Source organism: Heterodontus francisci, chromosome 5, assembly GCF_036365525.1.
Source record: "Heterodontus francisci isolate sHetFra1 chromosome 5, sHetFra1.hap1, whole genome shotgun sequence".
In the NCBI taxonomy this organism is placed as follows: domain Eukaryota; kingdom Metazoa; phylum Chordata; class Chondrichthyes; order Heterodontiformes; family Heterodontidae; genus Heterodontus; species Heterodontus francisci.
The window spans coordinates 31363636-31384466 of NC_090375.1; the positions used below are offsets into that span (position 1 = coordinate 31363636).

The following is a 20831-nucleotide window of genomic DNA, read 5'->3' on the forward strand; positions in this document are numbered from 1 at the left end:
TAAGGCTTCAGGTCCTGTTGAAGGTGGTGGCACAGTTCTATGACCACCTGCTTGGTGAATCTCAGGTGCCTCAGCTATTCCTCCTGGGTGAGGCGGAGGTAGGAGAAGTGTTCTCTGAAAACCCAATGGTAGGTAGGCCTTCTATGGAGAGCCTTCCTCCTCTTCCTTCTGCGTAGAGCTTACCCTCTCTGCAGCCTCAGCTCCCTGTTCCTGTCATGTTGCAGGCCAAGAGGGACTGAAACTACAGCTCCCATAGGTGTAGCAGCCTTTCTGCTGACCTGACTTCCCTGACTTTCCTGTCAGGATGCAGCAACACTCCATTCTAAAGCTGGCAAGGACACATCCTCCAAGGACACATCACAGTACTTCCACAAACTTTGACACAAGCACCTCTCCTGCTGGTTGGAGGGCTTTCCCTTTAAATAGGGCTAGTGGGGGTGGGGTTCCTTCATGTTCAGCTGTAAAGGATTAGGACAGGGTGTTAACTGGACCTGCACAGTGATAGTCTGCAGAATGGGCTGAGAAACTGTTTGACGTCACAATCTGCTCACTGTCAATGCTTTCAGCCTGTGCTCGGCACGACTGCGCTAGTGCTCTTCCCAGTATGGGGCGCGTGTGAGCTGAGCTGCAAGTGGCTAGGAGTGCTGTGCCCACTATTTCAAGGGCCTTTGGCTTCCATAAGGCCAGCTCCAGCAGTACTTTAGAGCCCCATTTTGCAGCCAAGATCTTCCTTGTGTGCACAGTCAGCATTTTATGCCACGTTTTTGACATTTCCCCCATAATTTATCCCACTTCCACTGAAACGGCTGACCATTTGCTGTGGTGCAGTTCCAATGGTATCAAGCCCTTTCCGGAACCTTTACAAAGTGGCCCTGCTTCACCTGTGAATCTCAGTTGTGATTTCATCACAGCTCAGGCTGATCCCATTCCACACTACAATCAATGGCACAAATATTGGCTAACTTTTCCCCCAATCACTAGTCCACAGCACCTGAAGCCGATCATAGCGTCTTTTACTGTCACCTCATACAGTCAATGCTAATCAATGATTCTGTGACACTAGCTTGCCCAGTCACATCACTAGATACTGAATGATCAGCAGCAGCACCAGTCCTGCAAAGATTGCCCGCTTGAGTACTCACAATACTGAAGTCTCTCATAGGCACATCATATTAGCATCATTGTTGAGTAAATATTTTAAATGTCAACAATGAAATGGCTGAACTCAATGTAATAGGGCACTGTAGATTTGACTAATAAGTAAGTATGTTCCTTAGGGCACTGCTGAATAAGAATGTATGAATAATTAAAGTATCCAAATGAATTCATTGCAAATTAAATAATTAGCTGTTTAATGGAGTGACTTGTGTTGTACATCACTGTATAAAGGAAGTAAGTATTGTTGCTCAGCGTAGCATGTACAAAGCCAGCATTCTTGCAAAGCACCATGCATATGGAGCTAGCCATGTTGCACAGCATTGTATAAATGGAGCCATATATGATTTTCAACATTGCATATATGAAGCCAGCAGTGTTTACAACACTGTATACATAGACCTAGCTAATATTGTACAACATTGTCTACACGGAGACAGCCATGGTCATCCTGTACAGCACTGTCTGTGCAGAGCAAGTCATCCTGTACAGCACTGTCTGCACAGAGCCAGTTATCCTGTACAGTACTGTTTGCATAGAGCCAGCCATCCTGTACAGCACTGTCTGCACAGAGCCAGTCATCCTGTACTGTACTGAATACGCAGAGCCAGTCATTCTGTACAGCACAGTCTGCACAGAGTCAGTCATCCTGTACAGCACAGTCTGCACAGAGTCAGTCATCCTGTACAGCACAGTCTACACAGAGCCAGTCATCCTGTACTGTACTGAATACGCAGAGCCAGTCATTCTGTACAGCACAGTCTACACAGAGCCAGTCATCCTGTACTGGACTGAATACGCAGAGCCAGTCATCCTGTACAGCACCGTCTGCGCAGAGTCAGTCATCCTATACAGCACTATCTGCATAGAGCCAGCCATCCTGTACGGCACTGTCTGCACAGAGCCAGTCATCCTGTACAGCACAGTCTGCACAGAGCCAGTCATCCTGTACTGGACTGAATACGCAGAGCCAGTCATCCTGTACGGCACTGTCTGCACAGAGCCAGTCATCCTGTACAGCACCGTCTGCGGAGAGTCAGTCATCCTATACAGCACTATCTGCATAGAGCCAGCCATCCTGTACAGCACTTCCTGCGCAGAGCCAGTCATCCTGTACGGCACTGTCTGCATAGAGCCAGCCATCCTGTACAGCACTGTCTGCATAGAGCCAGTCATCCTGTACGGCACTGTCTGCACAGAGCCAGTCATCCTGTACAGCACTGTCTGCATAGAGCCAGTCATCCTGTACAGCACTGTCTGCATAGAGCCAGTCATCCTGTACGGCACTGTCTGCATAGAGCCAGCCATCCTATACAGCACTATCTGCATAGAGCCAGCCATCCTGTACAGCACTGTCTACACAGAGCCAGTCATCCTGTACGGCACTGTCTGCACAGAGCCAGTCATCCTGTACAGCACTGTCTGCATAGAGCCAGTCATCCTGTACAGCACTGTCTGCATAGAGCCAGCCATCCTATACAGCACTATCTGCATAGAGCCAGCCATCCTGTACAGCACTGTCTGCACAGTGCCAGTCATCCTGTACAGCACTGTCTGCATAGAGCCAGCCATCCTATACAGCACTATTTGCATAGAGCCAGCCATCCTGTACAGCACTGTCTGCACAGTGCCAGTCATCCTGTACAGCACTGTCTGCATAGAGCCAGTCATCCTATACAGCACTTCCTGCGCACAGCCAGCCATCCTATACAGCACTGTCTACACAAAGCCAGTCATCCTGTACTGTACTGAATACGCAGAGCCAGGCATTCTGTACAGCACAGTCTACACAGAGCCAGCCATATGGCATGACTTTGCATATATAGATCTAGCCATGTAGACCTTCCTTTAGGAAGGATATATTGGCCTTGGAGGGAGTGCAGCTTAGATTTATCAGAATGATACCTGGACTTTAACCAGGGGTTAAATTACAAAGAGAGATTACATAAACTAGAGTTGTATTCCTGGAATTTAGAAGGTTAAGAGTTGATTTGATCAAAGTTTTCACAATATTAAGGGGAAGAGATAGAGAGAACTGTTTACATTGGCTGGGGAGTCTAGGACTAGGGTGGTGTCATGCAGACCCCCCACCTGCCAAGAATGAGGTACATTAATTTTGTCATATGAACATCTATTTGAAAACTGTTCTTGAAGTGAAGAAAGGACTTGTTTAAAAAAAAATCACCCTTGACTGGAAAGACATTTACATATTAACAGACAGTGCTTGGGGAGGCAAAGAGATTACTTCCCTTATACAATTTAACCCACAATGAACTTTGAGCACCAGATATTGAAGGTGAGGGAGCTCAAATTTCAGAATGACTGCTGGGATGGCCAAATCCACAAACAGACATGGTCAGACCAGCTGGTCACGTGGCTAGCTTGCTTTGTTTTTCTGAATTCTACAAAGAGTTTTGAAAAGAGAGACTGCTCTTTGCTCCTGGACTGAAAAGACCTCTCCTGGCTGGCTCGTCATAGCCTCTCCTGTTTGCTCCCATCTCTTTCTCATGGAACTCTAAATCCACTGAAGACACATGAACCCCAAGAAAGAAAGGTCACCTACAGCGAACAAGGTTTAAGAAGAATACTTGGCCCCAACGAAGAGCAAGATCTACCTACAACCAGGGACTCGACAGTGAGCTTGAAAAACCGAAACAAAAACCCTCTTCAGATAGTGCCTCAAACTTCTCTACTTTTTCTTCTGTTCTTTTCTGTCTCTGTCTGCATGTGTGTATCACGTATGCATGGTAGCATGGGTGCGTCGTGTATCCATAGGCTTTAACCGAATTAGAGTTTAAGTTTAATAAATTTCAACCTTTAAACCTAAGAAAACCTGTTTGTGCTGGCTTCTTTGCCTTCTAACTGGAAAGCAGTGAACAAGGATTCACCAAGGAGGAGCTAAAAACACAGTGGGCTGAATTTTACTCTGCCCCAGAAGGTGGGATGCTGGCGTGGGGGCAGTGTAAGATTGAATGGGAGGCTCCTGGAGACCTTCCTGTCCCGCTCCTCCGGCCAACTTTATAGCGGTCAGGCAGGGGTGGGTGGGGGGGGGGGGGAATAGCCCGCCCGCCCGAGGCCAATCAAGGCCCTTAAATGGTCATGTAACAGCCACTTAAGGGTCCTCACCTGCCTCCACTGGTATTTTACCCATGGCAAGCGGAAGGGGGGGTGGGGGGCGGTTTGGGGCTGTGAAAGGCCACACAGCAATAGCTGCCGGCCTTTATATGTGCCGGGGAGGGTGGGGGTGCCTCCCCTCCCCCCAAAACAACTACCCTTGCCTCGCCGCCACGACCAATCACACCCCCTTCTGGCGTCGGCTGGGTTGCAGTCCTAGCAGTGGCCACTGCTCCTGGTGGCGCTGCTGGGACTAAGAGCTGCCGGCAGCTCACTGAGGCGGGACTTCCTCCCTTAAGCAGGTGGATGTCCCGCCGCGGGACAATTAAAGCCGGGGGACCCGTAAAATGCGGGTCGGATCCCTGGGCTAGGCGGAAGTGGGTTCTCCACCGACTTTTACGTCGGTGGCGAAGTCCAGTCCACCTGTGATAAAATCCAGCCTGGTGTATTTAAAATTAAACCCTGTTACAGTAAGAACAGGTGAAGACTGAGAGGGAACCCCTAGACCCATTTCTCACCTGGTCGTAACAGGGGGATAGTGTAAAAATTAGAGCTCGACCTTTCAAGAGTGAAATTAGGAAACATTTCTACACACAAAGGATGGTAAAAGTTTGGAACTCTCTGCTGCAAATGGCAATTGATGCCAGATCAATTGTTAATTTTAAATCTAAGCTTGATAGATTTTTGTTAACCAAAGCTATTAAGCGATAAGGGGCGAATGCCCCTTTTGAGTCAGGTCACAGATCAGCCATGATCTCATTGAATGGTGGAATAGGCTGAAGGGGCTAAGTGCCTGAAAGGGTGGTAGAGACAGAAACCCTCACTGCATTTAAAAAAACATGTGGATATGCACTAGTGGTGCTGTAACCTACAGGGTTACGGACCAAGAGCTGGAAGGTAGGATTAGACTGGATAACTCCTTTTCAGCTGGCATGAAACAATGGGCCGAATGGCCTCCTTTTCTGTCATAAATTTTTCTGTGTGTCTAAAATGGCCTACTCTTGTTCCTATATTCCGTGTTATACAGCATTGTATATATGGATCCAGTCACATTGTACACACTTCAGCAATTTATCCAGATTTGGGAAAATAATAAAACACTTATTTTCTATACCTCATTGATTACCTGGGCAACTGATAAGTACATCTGCCTATAAAAAGGCAGAAGACTGATATCTGTTTTTAGCTAAACGGCTGCTCAATGTCTTATACAGTTATGTACTGTTGTTATTCTGATCAGCCGCAAAACTGAGGAGCCGTAGTTTGTTTGTTTGGATTACATTTTCCAGGCAGAATATTAGCACGACAGTAGTGATGCCAACCTCAGTATTTCCACCTGTGACCACTATTTAATTAAACCTCAGACACTCAGACTGTATCATTCAATGCTACACCATGTGGTGTCTTAAATATTGAGCAACATAAAGGATTTAATGAAAGTATTTATAGCGTATTAGTTTGAAATCAGATGATCGATCTTGACCGAATGTAAGAACCAAGGAGTTATTGTTGCAATATGATGTTACATTTTCCTCATTTAACTGTCAAATTCATAATCAAATTTCAAGTTTTTCCTCTGGTCTTACCTCCACACTTTGTTCTCATGATCAGGGGTGGGCCAGGAGCTCCCCTTCCGCCTTCCCCAGGTCTTGTGAGAAGCACTCGAATTTCATACTCTGTGTCAGGATCCAAATGCCCGATTTTGTACTGATGGCTGTCTACTGGTTGTATGTCCGTCCAACTCCCAGTTGTGCTGCGGTAGTCGATATCCCGTTGGATGATCGGACCATCCCCACTAATGGAATTTGCATTAAGCTGGATCCATAAGTATGTAGCACCAACAGAATTAAGCTGAGGAGGAGCTATCGGAGTAGGTGGATCTGTGAAATTAAGGTTGAACAACTTTAATTATATATCCATGTATCACATATGAGAGTACATATATGGAATTAATAAGTGGTCAATCTTCTTTGATCTCTTGGGCTGTACCTTATCTAATAGACAGGGCTAAGCCCTGCAAGAATGTTTTAAAGTGGCTGTTAAGACTCTTTCTTCACTTTGTTCCTTTTTCCCCGTTTATATCCTTTTCTCATTCTTACAATCACTTTCTTGAAAACTCAGCATGGCACAACCTGAACATTACTTGATTGGCCTCATGCCCCCTTATTCTATATAGTACAAAGAACAATGAAGGGTCACTGACCCGAAATGTTAACTCTGCTTCTCTTTCCACAGATGCTGCCAGACCTGCTGAGTGGTTCCAGCATTTCTTGTTTTTATTAAAGAACAGTACAGCACAGGAACAGGCCATTCGGCCCTCCAAGCCTGCGCCGATTTTGATGCCTGCCTAAACTAACACATTCTGCACTTCCGGGGCCCACATCCCTCTATTCCCTTCCTATTCATGTATTTGTCAAGATGTCTCTTAAACGTCGCTATCGTGTCTGCTTCCACCACCTCCCCCGGCAGCAAGTTCCAGGCACTCACCACCCTCTGTGTAAAGAACTTGCCTCGCAAATCCCCTCTAAACTTTGCCCCTCTCACCTTAAACCTATGTCCCCTAGTAACTGACTCTTCCACCCTGGGAAAAAGCTTCTGACTATCCACTCTGTCCATGCCCCTCATAACTTTGTAAACCTCTATCATGTCACCCCTCCACCTCCGTCGTTCCAGTGAAAACAATCCGAGTTTTTCCAACCTCTCCTCATAGCTAATGTCCTCCAGACCAGGCAACATCCTGGTAAACCTCCTCTGTACCCTCTCCAAAGCCTCCACGTCCTTCTGGTTGTGTGGCGACCAGAATTGCACGCAATATTCTAAGTGTGGCCTAACTAAGGTTCTGTATAGCTGCAACATGACTTGCCAATTTTTATACTCTATGCCCCGACCGATGAAGGCAAGCATGCCGTATGCCTTCTTGACTACCTTATCCACCTGCGTTGCCACTTTCAGTGACCTGTGGACCTGTACGCCCAGATCACTCTGCCTGTCAATACTCCTAAGGGTTCTGCCATTTACTGTATACCTCCCACCTGCATTAGACCTTCCAAAATGCATTACCTGACATTTGTCCGGATTAAACTCCATCTGCCATTTCTCCGCCCAAGTCTCCAACCGATCTATATCCTGCTGTATCCTCTGACAATCCTCATCATTACCCGCAACTCCTCCAACCTTTGTGTCGTCCGCAAACTTACTAATCAGACCAGCTACATCTAACCTAATAGTGTCCTGCTCCATCACTATTCAAAAATAGATTTGTCAATTATTAATCCCAAATTGTATCCTAAATCATTGTACTTTTTTCTCCCTGTCAATATATACTTCAGTGCTTATTACAGAAATCCTGTTAGCTCCTTCAGGATAATGGTGGCACTTACAATCCAAAATGGAAGGCATTCCAACTTGTGTAACAGAAAGGGTCACACAAGGAGTCAGACTTCAATCATTGTGACTAGCTCTCACTTGCCTTTTGGAATGAAAAGCAAAATATTTGGGATGACACTCAAGCTCCACAACAGGACATGAGCACATAATCTAGACTAAAACTTCAGTGTGGTGCTGAGGTACTGCTGCATTGTCAGAGGTGCCATATTTCAAATGGGATATTAAACCAAGGCCAGTAATGGAAATATACTCCTCCAAAAAACACAAATGGGACAATAGGTTCCCTGAATCAAGAATGGACATTTAAGGGCACAATGTTCCAGGCCCCACGGTGGCGGGCTTGGAGGTAGGGGGTCTGGGAAAATAGTGGGGAGCTATCTGGGATGGCTCCCTGATGCAATCCCACCACCAGGGATATTTGCTGGGTTGGGGGATGGGGGGAGCTACAGATCAGTTGAGCCAATATAAATAAATAAGGCCCCAACTAGAGACAGTTTAGAAAGCCCACCAGCATGTTGCCGATGGCAGAGCAACTCCCAGCCCCATTGGGAGGCCACCAGCTTAATGGAAATGGCCTCCCTGCAGCAGGTGGGGGGGTCGGTGTGGGAGGGGGGCTTCAGAGCTAGAGGCTCCATCGCCCAAAGAGGGGGCTATGGGCATTAGCCCACATGGCCCCAATAATCCAAGCAGAGGGCTTTCTCCTCCAATCGGAGGGCCTAATGCCATCTGCCCTCTTCAATAATTATTTATTTTGATGGCTCCAAGGGTGTCTCCATTTTGAGGTTCCCTCTTGGTCTACTACCTACCCCGACAGTGCCCACCTCTCTCAAAGGGGCTGCCGAAGCTTTAGAGCTGCTGACCCTCTGATTGGGTCGGCAGCATCAGGAGCTCACCCACCATCTTGAATAGGAAGGCGAGCGCCAAGACAGCTAGCTAGGTCTGGCTCCTGGCAAGTGCAGGCTCGGTGTCAGGGTCCCAAGACCCAGGGGAAAATCCTGCCCTAAGTGTCAAGGGAACTGACAAAGAAAATGCATACCTCTCAGAACCAATAATGGAAGGTGTATTCTCAGAATGAATAATGTGAACGTGCTCATCCCAGAACTAATAATGAGAAGGAATACATTGTAGAACCAAAAATATGATTTACAACTACCAACTCCCATTAATGGGAATAATAGTAGTAGACATTTAAACCTCCCAGACCTCATTAAGGGAAATAATAATAATGGAATTTTAAACCTGTCTGAGCACAGGAAAGGAAGCTGAATCCTTCCTGATACCATGAATTGGGAATAGTGGAGAATTTTAAACTCTGTAGACCTCATTGACTTTGAATGAAGATAAATTTCACCCATGTTGTGAACTAATGCTGCTGTAATACTAAAATGCGACAAATAACTTGAGAATGTACTCCGAGTGGCTGCTAGGTACTTACAGTGGCAGCAGTGTGTACCATCTACAAGATGCACTGCAGCAATGCACCAAGGCTCCTTAGACAGCACCTTCCAAACCCGCGACCTCTACCAACTAGAAGGACAAGGGCAGCAAATACATGGGAACACCACCACCTGCAAGTTCCCCTCCAAGTCACACACCATCCTGACTTGGAGCTATATCGCCGTTCTTTCACTGTCGCTGGGTCAAAATCCTGGAACTCCCTTCCTAACAGCACTGTGGGTGTACCTACCCCACATGGACTGCAGCAGTTCAAGAAGGGAGCTCACCACCACCTTCTCAAGGGCAATTAGGGATGTGCAATAAATGCTGGCCTGGCCAGCGACGCCCACATCCCGTGAATGAATAAAAAAAAATTAAAGTTATTTTAATACAGTTGAGCTCTGAAATAATTATTTTTCTTTTTTTTCCAAAAGTGAATACTAAATTGTTTCAGCACAGAAACTGAAAGCAGACCAAGTAAATATTCTCACGATTCTTTGACAATCATTTAATATGATCTATAGAAGGCAAGGGATTGCTTTCTCAGTCCAATCATCCAAGAAATCCAATGGTGTTGGACTAGCTCTTAGGATGCAAATCAGGTCCTGTGGAAAAGCCTGCAGATGTTAACAGTTACATCAATTAATTCTGAATGTTGCAACAATTTGAAATAGACTGTGTTTTATTAGCTTCCAACCCCTGGGGGCTAGGCTTTGATTTGTAAAGTGGTCTACTTGCAAGAAAGGTGAGCTCGAGTCATTTGTCTGGCACAGGAGCTGGCATTCTATTAAAAGAGGATAACAATGCTACTTGCACAGCTATGAAACCTTGCCTCACTTTGCTTTGAAACAAGTTGACCTATCCATTGAGCAGTTAAAAAAAGCACTGACACTGATGTCTGATGCTGGCTGCTTAATGTAAGTGTTTTTATATATGAACTAAATTCAGCTTCTTTTCTACAAATAACGAGGACTACAGTCTAACAACACAGATTAATGCAACTTTCCATTTTGCCACAAGTGAGAAAGTTGCTGTTAATGAAAATAAGTTATTACCTATCCCTTCCGTGACTTCGGGATTTTAATAGCCTTGAGAAGAGAGGTTTTGAAATAATTACATTTTTTGCACTATTAATATTGAAAGTCATAGATTTATTCTCTGGGCGATGTAGTCATATCAAACTTTATTAAAAATAGAAGGAAAAATGCTGGAACGCTAATGTAACATTGGCCTAAAATAATCTTGTCTATAGAATATAACCAGTTAAAATCTGCACGTAGGATCATTGCTAAAATACTCTTAATTTCCCAATTGTTCAGGTTAATATTAGCCACATTATAAACCAGTGTTGCAATGCTAATTAAGATACTGCTGTGCCAAGTAACTCACAATACCACAAAATATAATTATGAAGACACTGCTCATGCAGTTCATTTCACAGTATAAAGTTAGGATTGCATGTAAAATTTATTCCTCCATCCCAAATATGCTCCAGTAGGTCACATGAGATGAAGTGATCATGGCTAGTAAAGGATCCAACTATTCACAGCAGGCAGTCCTGAAAACCTGTGTGAGACAGAATGGCTAGAGGAGACCAGGATAGAGAAAAATAGATAGGTACACAGACACACAGAGCAGAAAGCGGAGAGAATGAATGAGACTGGGAAGTGGGGGGATGGAAAGCAAAAAAAAGAAGCGTATTGAGGAGTAAGAGACAATTGAGCATGACAGAACCATAAGAAAAGTAAAACCTAGACTGGGAGATGAAGACAGTGGTGCTAGATTAGGTTAAGGATATTCTGAAATTCGGAAAGAATATATTCAATTTTTTTTATTGCTTCATGGGATGTGGGCATCGCTGGTTAGGCCAGCATTTATTGCCCGTCCCTAATTGCCCTTGAGAAGGCCTTCTTGAACCACTGCAGTCCATGTGGGGTATGTACACCCACAGTGCTGTTCGGAAGGGAGTTCCAAGATGTCGTGGTCACATTATTGATGCATTTAGTAATGTTACCACCAATGTCACTTTCTGCTGTGTACACTAGCGTAGATATTTCATCTTACTTTTTTCTTCTGTAACATTCAAATTGAAGTATTGCTTTTTTTTTAGTTCTGAGGTATCAAATTAAATTATTTCTATTGCAGATGCTCATTCCATACAATCATTATTCTCTCCAACACAATGGGCCAGAATTTACTGTGGCTGGTGAATGAACAGCCTTTGCATGTTTCATTTCCATGAAACTTTGCAATGCAAGTGGGAAATAGATACAGCGCGGAGCTTTCTACAGGCATTTGGGACCTGAGTGAACAGGACAAACTGCCCTCACCTGAAGCTGCTTTGCGATTTGCACATAAATAACAGTGTGCACCATTCGCCTCATCATTAACTTGACAATAATATTCTGGCCCATTATGAACTTGCACAGATGAATAAAGGTGCAATGGAACAAAGTATTTTGTTACATTTATTCTGCTGAAGTTCTTTTTCTTCTTTGGCCTCTTTGCCTCGAGAGACAATGGGTAAGCGCCTGGAGGTGGTCAGTGATTTGTGAAGCAGCGCCTGGAGTGGTTATAAAGGCCAATTCTAGAGTGACAGACTCTTCCACAGGTGCTGCAGATAAAATTGGTTGTTGGGGCTGTTACACAGTTGGCTCTCTCCTTGCACTTCTGTCTTTTTTCCTGCCAACAGCTAAGACTCTTCGATTCGCCACTCTTCAGCCCCGCCTTTATGGCTGCCCGCCAGCTCTGGCCATCACTGGCAACTGACTCCCACGACTTGTGGTCAATGTCACAGGACTTCATGTCGCATTTGCAGACGTCTTTAAAGCAGAGACATGGACGGCTGGTGGGTCTGATACCAGTGACGAGCTCGCTGTACAATGCGTCCTTGGGGATCCTGCCATCTTCCATGCGGCTCACATGGCCAAGCCATCTCAAGCGCCGCTGACTCAGTAGGGTGCATATGCTAGGGATGTTGGCCGCCTTGAGGACTTCTGTGTTGGAGATACGGTCCTGCCACCTGATGCCAAGGATTCTCCGGAGGCAGCAAAGATGGAACGAGCTGAGACGTTGCTCTTGGCTGACATATGTTGTCCAGGCCTCGCTGCCATAGAGCAAGGTACTGAGGATACAGGCTTGAAACATGCGAACCTTTCTGTTCCATATTAGTGCGCCATTTTCCCACACCCTCTTGGCCAGTCTGGACATAGCAGCGGACGCCTTTCCCATGCGCTTGTTTAATTCTGCATCGAGAGACAGGTTACTGGTGATAGTTGAGCCTAGGTAGGTGAACTCTTGAACCACTTGCAGAGCATGGTCACTAATATTGATGGATGGAGCATTTCTGACGTCCTGTTCCATGATGTTCGTTTTCTTGGGGCTGATAGTTCGGCCAAATTTGTTGCAGGCAGCCGCAATCCTGTCGATGAGTCTCTGCAGACATTCTTGTGTGGGATGTTAGTGCAGCATCGTCAGCAAAGAGGAGTTCCCTGATGAGGACTTTCCGTACTTTGGTCTTCGCTCTAAGATGGGCAAGGTTGAAGAACCTGCCATCTGATCTTGTGTGGAGGAAAATTCTTCTTCTGAAGACTTGAACGCATGTGAGAGCAGCAGTGAGAAGAAGATCCCAAACTGTGTAGGTGCGAGAACACAGCCCTGTTTCACGCCACTCAGGATAGGAAAGGGGTCTGATGAGGCGCCGCTATGCTGAATTGTGCCTTTCATATTATCATGGAATGAGGTGATGATACTTAGTAGCTTTGGTGGACATCCGATCTTTTCTAGTAGTCTGAAGAGACCACGTCTGCTGACGAGGTCAAAGGCTTTGGTGAGATCTATGAAAGCAACGTAGAGGGGCATCTGTTGTTCACGGCATTTCTCATGTAGCTCGCGAAGGGAGAACAGCATGTCAATGGTGGATCTCTCTGCTCGAAAGCCACACTGTGCCTCAGGGTAGACACGCTCAGCCAGCTTCTGGAGTTTGTTTAAAATGACTCGAGCGAAGACTTTCCCCACTATGCTGAGCAGGGAGATTCCACGGTAGTTGTTGCAGTCACCGCGGCCACCCTTGTTCTTATAGAGGGCGATGATATCGGCATCGCGCATGTCCTGTGGTACTGCTCCCTCATCCCAGCACAGGCAAAGCAGTTCATGGAGTGTTGAAAGTATAGCAGGCTTGGCACTCTTGATTATTTCTGGGGTAATGCTGTCCTTTCCAGGGGCTTTTCCACTGGCTAGAGAATCAATGGCATCACTGAGTTCCGATTTTCTTGGCTGTTCGTCCAGCTCATCCATGACTGGCAGAGACTGGGCTGCATTGAGAGCGGTATCTGTGACAACATTTTCCCTGGAGTACAGTTCTAGGTTGTGCTCCACCCAGCGGTCCATTTGTTTGCGTTGGTCAGTGATCATTTCCCCTGATTTAGACTTGAGGGGTGGTGATCTTCTTGATGGTTGGCCCAAAAGCTCTCTGAATGCCATCATACATTCCTCTGATGTTTCCAGTGTCGGAGGCCAGCTGAACACGACTGCATAGGTGTTACCAGTAGTCATTTGCACAGCGCCTGGCTGTTCTTTGTGCAGTGCTTCTGGTTACTTTAAGTGCTACGGATGTTAACTCGCTGGGGGCTTTCTTGTAGTTCAACAGTGCGGTGCGCTTCGCGGCTATGACAGGTTCCAGCTCTTCAAAGTGAGATTGAAACCAGTCTGCATTGTGCTTCTCACGTTTGCCAAAGGTGGTTATTGCTGAGTCATAGATGGCGTCTCTGACGTGGGCCTACTTCGTCTGTGCATCCCCTGCAGGAGTGTTTTGAAGGGCTTTTTGCTGAAGTTACAGTAGGAGTTTTAATCACATTGCCACGAGAGGGCAGCATCAAGGCAAAATGGTTTCCATGACAATCATAATTTTTTTGTCTTTTAAGAACAAGGATTACCAGGATTTACAAAGTTTCACTGCCACTGGAGTGGTTACAACTTACAACTTACATTTATATAGCACATTTAACATAACAAAATGTCCCACGGTATTTGACAAGAGCAATATCAATACAAACCTAATTTGATACCTAGTCACAGAGGAGATAAGTAGAACAAATGATCAAATGCTTAGTCAAGGAGGTAGGTTTTAAAGAGCATCTTAAAGGAGGAGAGAGAGGTGGGAAGGTAGAGAGGTTTAGGGCGGGAATTCCAGAGTTTAGGGCCATGGCAGCTAAAGGGACGGCTGCCAATGGTGGAGCGATTGAAATCAGGGATGTGCAAGAAGCCAGATTTGGGAATGCAGCATTCTCAAAGGCTTGTAGGGCTGGAGGAGGTTACAGAGAGGGGGAGGGGTGAAGGCATAGAGGGATTTGAAAACAGGATTTAAAATTGGGGTGTTGTTGGACCAGGAGCCAGTGTAGGTCAGTGAGCACAGGAGTGATGGGTGAATGGGACTTGGAGAGAGTTAAATTACATTAGATTAGATTAGAGATACAGCACTGAAACAGGCCCTTCGGCCCACCGAGTCTATGCCGAACATCAACCACCCATTTATACTAATCCTACACTAATCCCATATTCCTACCAAACATCCCCACCTGTCCCTATATTTCCCTACCACCTACCTATACTAGTGACAATTTATAATGGCCAATTTACCTATCAACCTGCAAGTCTTTTGGCTTGTGGGAGGAAACCGGAGCACCCGGAGAAAACCCACGCAGACACAGGGAGAACTTGCAAACTCCACACAGGCAGTACCCGGAATCGAACCCGGGTCACTGGAGCTGTGAGGCTGCGGTGCTAACCACTGCGCCACTGTGCCATGAAGCCATACAGACCAGGAAGCTTTCACGTTTGATCATGGATATGTGCTCTGATTCTTGGATTAGAGGACAAATCAATAAGGATTTGGTGCTCCTTGCTCAGCACATCAAAGGTCCCACGGCCTGACTCACTGTTTTGTTTGGCTGCATACTATACCACACCATACCACACAGTGCCAATCACCCACTGACCATTGAGGGGAACCAGAGACAATGGAGAAGGGAACAGAGACCGGGGGCAACACACAAAATTGGAAAGGGCGGCATGCCCAACATTGTCCTGGCCCCATGCCGAGGACAGCGTTCTCACCCCAGGCCAATTAAGGAGATTAAGTGGCCAATTAGGCCACTGACAGGCAGTTTCCTGCCTTCGCTCTGATTTTACTGAAGTCGGAATGGCTCACTGCCACATGGAGACACCGCTAGGTGAGACCTGGCAGCCTCCTAGTGGGCTCAGGGGGAGGGGAGTCCCCTCCTCTGGGGTTAATCCATGGCCCCCTGAAAGGCCCCCGGCAGCAACGGCCTCTGACGGCCGCCCTTGTGGCAAGACCTCATCCCCAATCCTCACCAATTATCCCCCCACCCCCTCGTCAGGGCCTGCCTGACTGACCCCGACCACCCCAACCCAACTTACCTGCGTCCTAAGGTCTCTGACGCATTGTCAACTGCCCTCCTGCAGTACCAGCAGTGGCCATTGCTCCCAGTGGAGCTGCTGGTACCACAGAGCTGCCAGCCCTCCGATTGGCCAACAGCTCTGGAGGGGGGAGCCCATCCCTTAAAAAGATGGCGTCCACAACACTGGGCAGTTAATTGGCTGGCTGCCTGCCTTGAAGTTCCAATGGGGGTCGGATAGAGGGGCAAAGCAGGGAATGGAAGAGTGAATTGATCTTTTGGAGATCCAGTGCAGTCACGATGGGTCAAATGGCCTCCTTCTGCACTGTAATGATGCTGTGATTCTGTGGGACCCTGTCACCAGGATAAAATCCCAGCAAATGTTAGTATCCTCACTTTATTCCACAATCCTAGAACTCTGATCTCCATGTAATATACTTAGGACCACATGCGGTAAGCAGAAGCAATGAAGATCAAGCAGTGTAAGTCTTTAAGTTGCATTAAAATTTTGACGTCCACTCTTAAGTCTTTGTTATTCTATACAACTCAAGCGGGACTAATTTTAGTCATGTAACACTAGTGCAGAAATTAGCTTAGAAGCTAAAATTTATATTTTTGGGGGTGAACTATTATCTTCAGCAAGGTGAGGGACCTCTGTTGGGGAGTTTTCTGGCTTTGGCACAGATTGTTTGCATCAAGCATTCCCAGACCTGGTATAATATGGGCAGGTACACAGTAAAGCTCTCTCTTCTTTGGCCCAAAATTATACTTGGACCATCAGAAGAGCAGCCCTAACTGCACAGTGGGATTGTCTACACAAGGGTCAATTCTGTCAGGCTGTGGTCCAACAAAAAGCCTCAAAGAAATGGGAGCCTACATCAGATAATCAGCCGTGAATCTGGCATGCAGGCCTCTGAGCCCTGTTCTCTGATCCACATTCCTCAAAAGTGAAGGTCTCTGCCGGGAGCATAACCTTAGCAAATTTACCGTATTCATGTTGAATTGTGGACTGTTGTGCGTTGTTGCAAGTCAGTGGCTTGAGACAGCTTGGGAGCTGAAGAATGTGTGAACTGATTTTTGGGACAGCAAGGAGCAAAAAACACTCAGCAGCTTACCCGAGTAGTTATTGTATTGGGAAGTCAAAAATGAAACGATAATTTCTGAACTTTATTCACACCAGGCAATACAGTGCATTGACATTACAAAAGATGTTCCTAGAGGTTTTTAAATTTATTTTCTTACACTTCCTTTGTCTTTTTCTCTCTCTTAATCTACTCTTTCATTCCCTCTCTTTATTTATCCTTCTGTATCTAATTTGGCTCTAATTCACCCTGTGCCCTTCTCTCTCATTCCTCTGTTTGTTTCCTGTTAAATTTAATTGGTTAATAAGGTAGCCCATTGGATCATGAGGTCTCAGTTGCGGCTTTGACCTCATTGTGTCATTATTCAATTGCATTTCCAGCCATTTGTGATGCAAAAATAATATGATCTGGAAGGTGAGGTTAAAAAAAAATCCAATACACGGTGCTCACTCCAATAATCACTAAGCCATTGTTTTAGTGTCAGTTCAATTGACAACCAATTTATAATAAACCTGTAGTGTATATGCACCTGTAGACACTTTACTCCACAGTTTAGTAACCTAACACCTTGCATCTATCAAGTATGTCTGTCATAATAGACCACATTGTGAACTATCTTCTTCATCATTCTTCCAGCTGGACTGACTGGATTAATTGAGGTCACCCACAGTACAGATGGTATTCTACTCATCCCCTATTTGACTGACCCGACAAGTTTTTCCTTAATCCGTGACTTTACAGGTTGATCCTAACTTTAACTGCCTTGAACCCGATAAGCAGGCTGATCGTTCTATTAATCTGCTCCCTTCTCAATCTGACACATTCTGTACCTCTACATGCAATCTTCAGGACTTTCAATTACTCTTAAAATATTTGTTAAATGGAAGGCATACAACAAAAACGAATTAATCTGCTTTATTTCCTATACATCTGATCAATCCTAGCTGCCGTTACAAATTTCTTTTCATTCAATCCGCAGTGACTACGAGACAGTCAGACCATAATGAGCGAATAAATGAGTAAACTGACAAATCACATTTTACAAGCTGAATTAGTCAGAGATAACATTGTCATTTCAAACTAGTTACCTGACAGGAATGAAGGGCAACTACTTCTAAGAAAAAATTGACACAAAAGAATGTGAATAGACTTTTATAATCTCTGCCTTTTCCATTATACTAGGAATTCTTCCAAACAGCAAGATCTCCTCCTTACACTGTCTCTGACAGCAGAGGTTAACGGGTTGTTTTTCAAGAGTTATTCTTGCACAAAACAAATGCTGGTAATATGCCAAACTGTCAAACAAATAGAATGTATCTATTAAACTGTGGCTTTCTTCCTCATTGGTCCAACTGCACTGTTTATTCATGAAGCAAGCCACTTTGCATTTCTGACAAGCCATGCATTTTAAACATATGAAGGAAATTAGAACCAGGACCAGTTCTAACCTTTCAGCTGAAATGTAAGAATTCAATGACTAAACAAATTAACAAATAAGGTCCCGCTGTTCTTCTGAGTATTTAGTCAGTTTTAATGCATAACATTGATAACACAGCACTTAACCAAGCAAGGACCATATGACAAATGTTGCTCAACCTCTATTGCACACAGAGCTCATTTGATTCTTTCTGACTAACTGCTTCCAATAATGAATTTGTTTTTAGCACAAAATGTGTTTTATACATTAAAAAAAATGCATATTTAACCCTTTAAGTACTAACAAACAAAGTGCTTTGTCCATTGTTCTGAAGTATATCATCTGTGTCTGTGCATACGATGTGCTCTGCTCCAAGTCGGGTCCTAATTCAAGGCTCCTCTATGAGATTATGGAGTCACTTACTAGGGAAGAGTAGCTGAGATGGTTTCTCTTTGCCTTACTTGAGTTTTTTTATTTATCGTTGGAGTACCTTCTTCTAGCAGGACTGCAACCTAGGCTAGGGAACCCTTTGAGATGGGGTAGGTGGACCACTCACACCTATCAGACACAATTACCTCCTCTGGAAATCAATCCAGTAAAGACAACTGTCACTCTGGGTTCCATTTACCAGGCTGTCTGAAGTGGGTTTGAAACCTGTCTGTTCTGATTCAAAGGAACATGGGAACAGGAATAGGCCATTTAACCCCTCGAGCCTATTCCACCATTTAATGAGATCATGGCTGATCTGCGACCAAACTCCACATACCCATCTATGTCCCATATCCCTTAATACCTTTGACTAACAACAATCTATCAATCTCAGTTTAAAAATTAACAATTGATCTAGTACCAATTGCCATTTGTGGAAGAGAGTTCCAAATTTCTACCACTCTTTAAGTGAAAAACTGTTTCCTAATTTCACACCTGAAAGGTCTGCCTCTAATTTTTAGGCAGTTACCCCTAGTCCTAGAGTCCCTAACTAGCAGAAATAGTTTCTCCCAATCTTACCCATCTCTTCCGCTTAATATCTTGAAAACTTCAATCAGATCACTCCTTAGAGGCTGGAAATCTACCACTGGGCTAGTGGCCATTCTGTCCAGATGTGAGTACTCTGCAAGCTGTCAACCCAATACTTACAGACCATTTACAGCAGGGTTATGTGAAGTGGGCTCAAACTGACTTACTCAGATATGTGAATGCGACCTCCAAGCCAAAAGCTGACTCTACACTATCTATGTATTGTATGGATAATTATAATGTAAACGATTCCATCTGGGTTGCTCGCCATAGGAGACAGACTGGGAAGTCCAGTAGGATGCTTCAGATTCCAGGAAAGTATTGGTTCTCTCCCCAGTGCCTCTATAAAGGGGGTTGCATTTAAAATTGCATTCTTTGTAATTGCAGTCCTTTCCATTGGAAGCAAGGGTGTCCAGGTGCATTCACAGCCTGGACATTTGGATAGGCCCCACCACCACCCTCACCACTTGGCAGCATGGTACATTTGGTTTCACTGGATGCACTTCTACCAAAATTAAGCTGATTCCCTCTGACGGCCAGGACTGCAGGAATTCCTGGCGTCAGAGCCCGATGACACGGGATGTAAACAGACTGAGGCTCCCTGATGGAACAGTCTCAATCCAGACTGGCTCAGAAATAGCTGAAAAAATAATGGCAAGTTCATAGTGCACACCATTAGCACATTTCGAGAAAAGCAATTTGTGGGAAGAAGAGAAACTACACGCTTCAATTCTCCACAAATTGCTGGATGTATTTTTGGCCTCAAGTCATTTATATATATATTTACTATGTATATTAGAAAAACTCACAAAATACAAATTCCACAATTTAAAAAAAAAATTATGGATTAATGGTTCCAAAAATACTTGATAAATATTTCCCTAATGACAAATATGTGGTTCAAACTCAGGCAGCCAGACAGATACACTCCAAAAGAAAAGCCAGAATTAAGGCCAGAATTACAAGGAACTCAATCTTTGGGAAATCTAGAGCTGTACAATTAACCAGTTCTGTCTGGTAGCACAAAGGCCCACTGACAGGCTTGGCAAAGCTCGAGTCCCTGGCCCAGTAACAACACAATGCTGAGAAAAACAGCATGGCTTTTAATTCGCACAGCCTAAGTGTGCATTCAATTTCATCTTACAGATGGGACGTAAAACAAAGGCCCATCTTAAATTGAATTAAATATTGAAATTTAGAAGAGCCTCTCCATCTCTCTCTCTCCCTTTTTCTCCTCCTTCAAGACGTTCCTTAAAACCTGCCGCTTTGACCAAGTTTTTGGTCACCAGTCCTTATGTCTCTTTATGTGGCTCAGTGTCAAATTTTGTCTGAAAACACTCCTGTGAAGCACCTTGGGATGTTTTACTGCAGAAAAGGCGCTATATAAATGCAAGTCGTTCGTGCTGTTTTCTGCCTTCTCAGGTGGATGTATCTTGTCATGTATCTCAATTCTGTTTGTGGAATCTTGCTGTGCACAAATTGGATGCCAGATTTCCTACATTGCAACAGTGACTACACTTCAAAAGTACTTCATTAGTGGTAAATTGCTTAGGACATGCTGAGATTGTGACAGGTGCTAGATAAATGCAATTTTTTTTTCTGACCTTTCTTTTAATGCAAGCAATGTGGGGAAATTCTGGAGCAAGAACAGGCAGTGCAAAGTGACAGACTGCAGATCATTCGATGAATTTATTTTTAAAATTCAGTCAGTCAGGAGTTTTGGAAAAAAAATGTTCTTAGTATTTGTTGGCTCCGATTGAGAACAAATTTTTAATGAGGAACTGTAATGCAATTTAAAGTTTGATA

At 44.8% G+C, this 20831-nt stretch overlaps 1 protein-coding gene across 5 annotated transcripts in view; it reads right to left on the reverse strand.

Annotated features, from left to right (window-relative positions):
- Window positions 1-20831, reverse strand: part of LOC137369795 (receptor-type tyrosine-protein phosphatase mu-like) — a 991520-nt gene that overhangs the window by 540229 nt on the left and 430460 nt on the right. For all 5 annotated transcript variants that reach the window (XM_068031279.1, XM_068031278.1, XM_068031276.1 and 2 more), the window contains one exon: window positions 5856-6149. In XM_068031279.1, coding sequence (XP_067887380.1) covers window positions 5856-6149 — 294 coding nt within the window. The remainder of the gene's footprint in view (window positions 1-5855; window positions 6150-20831) is intronic.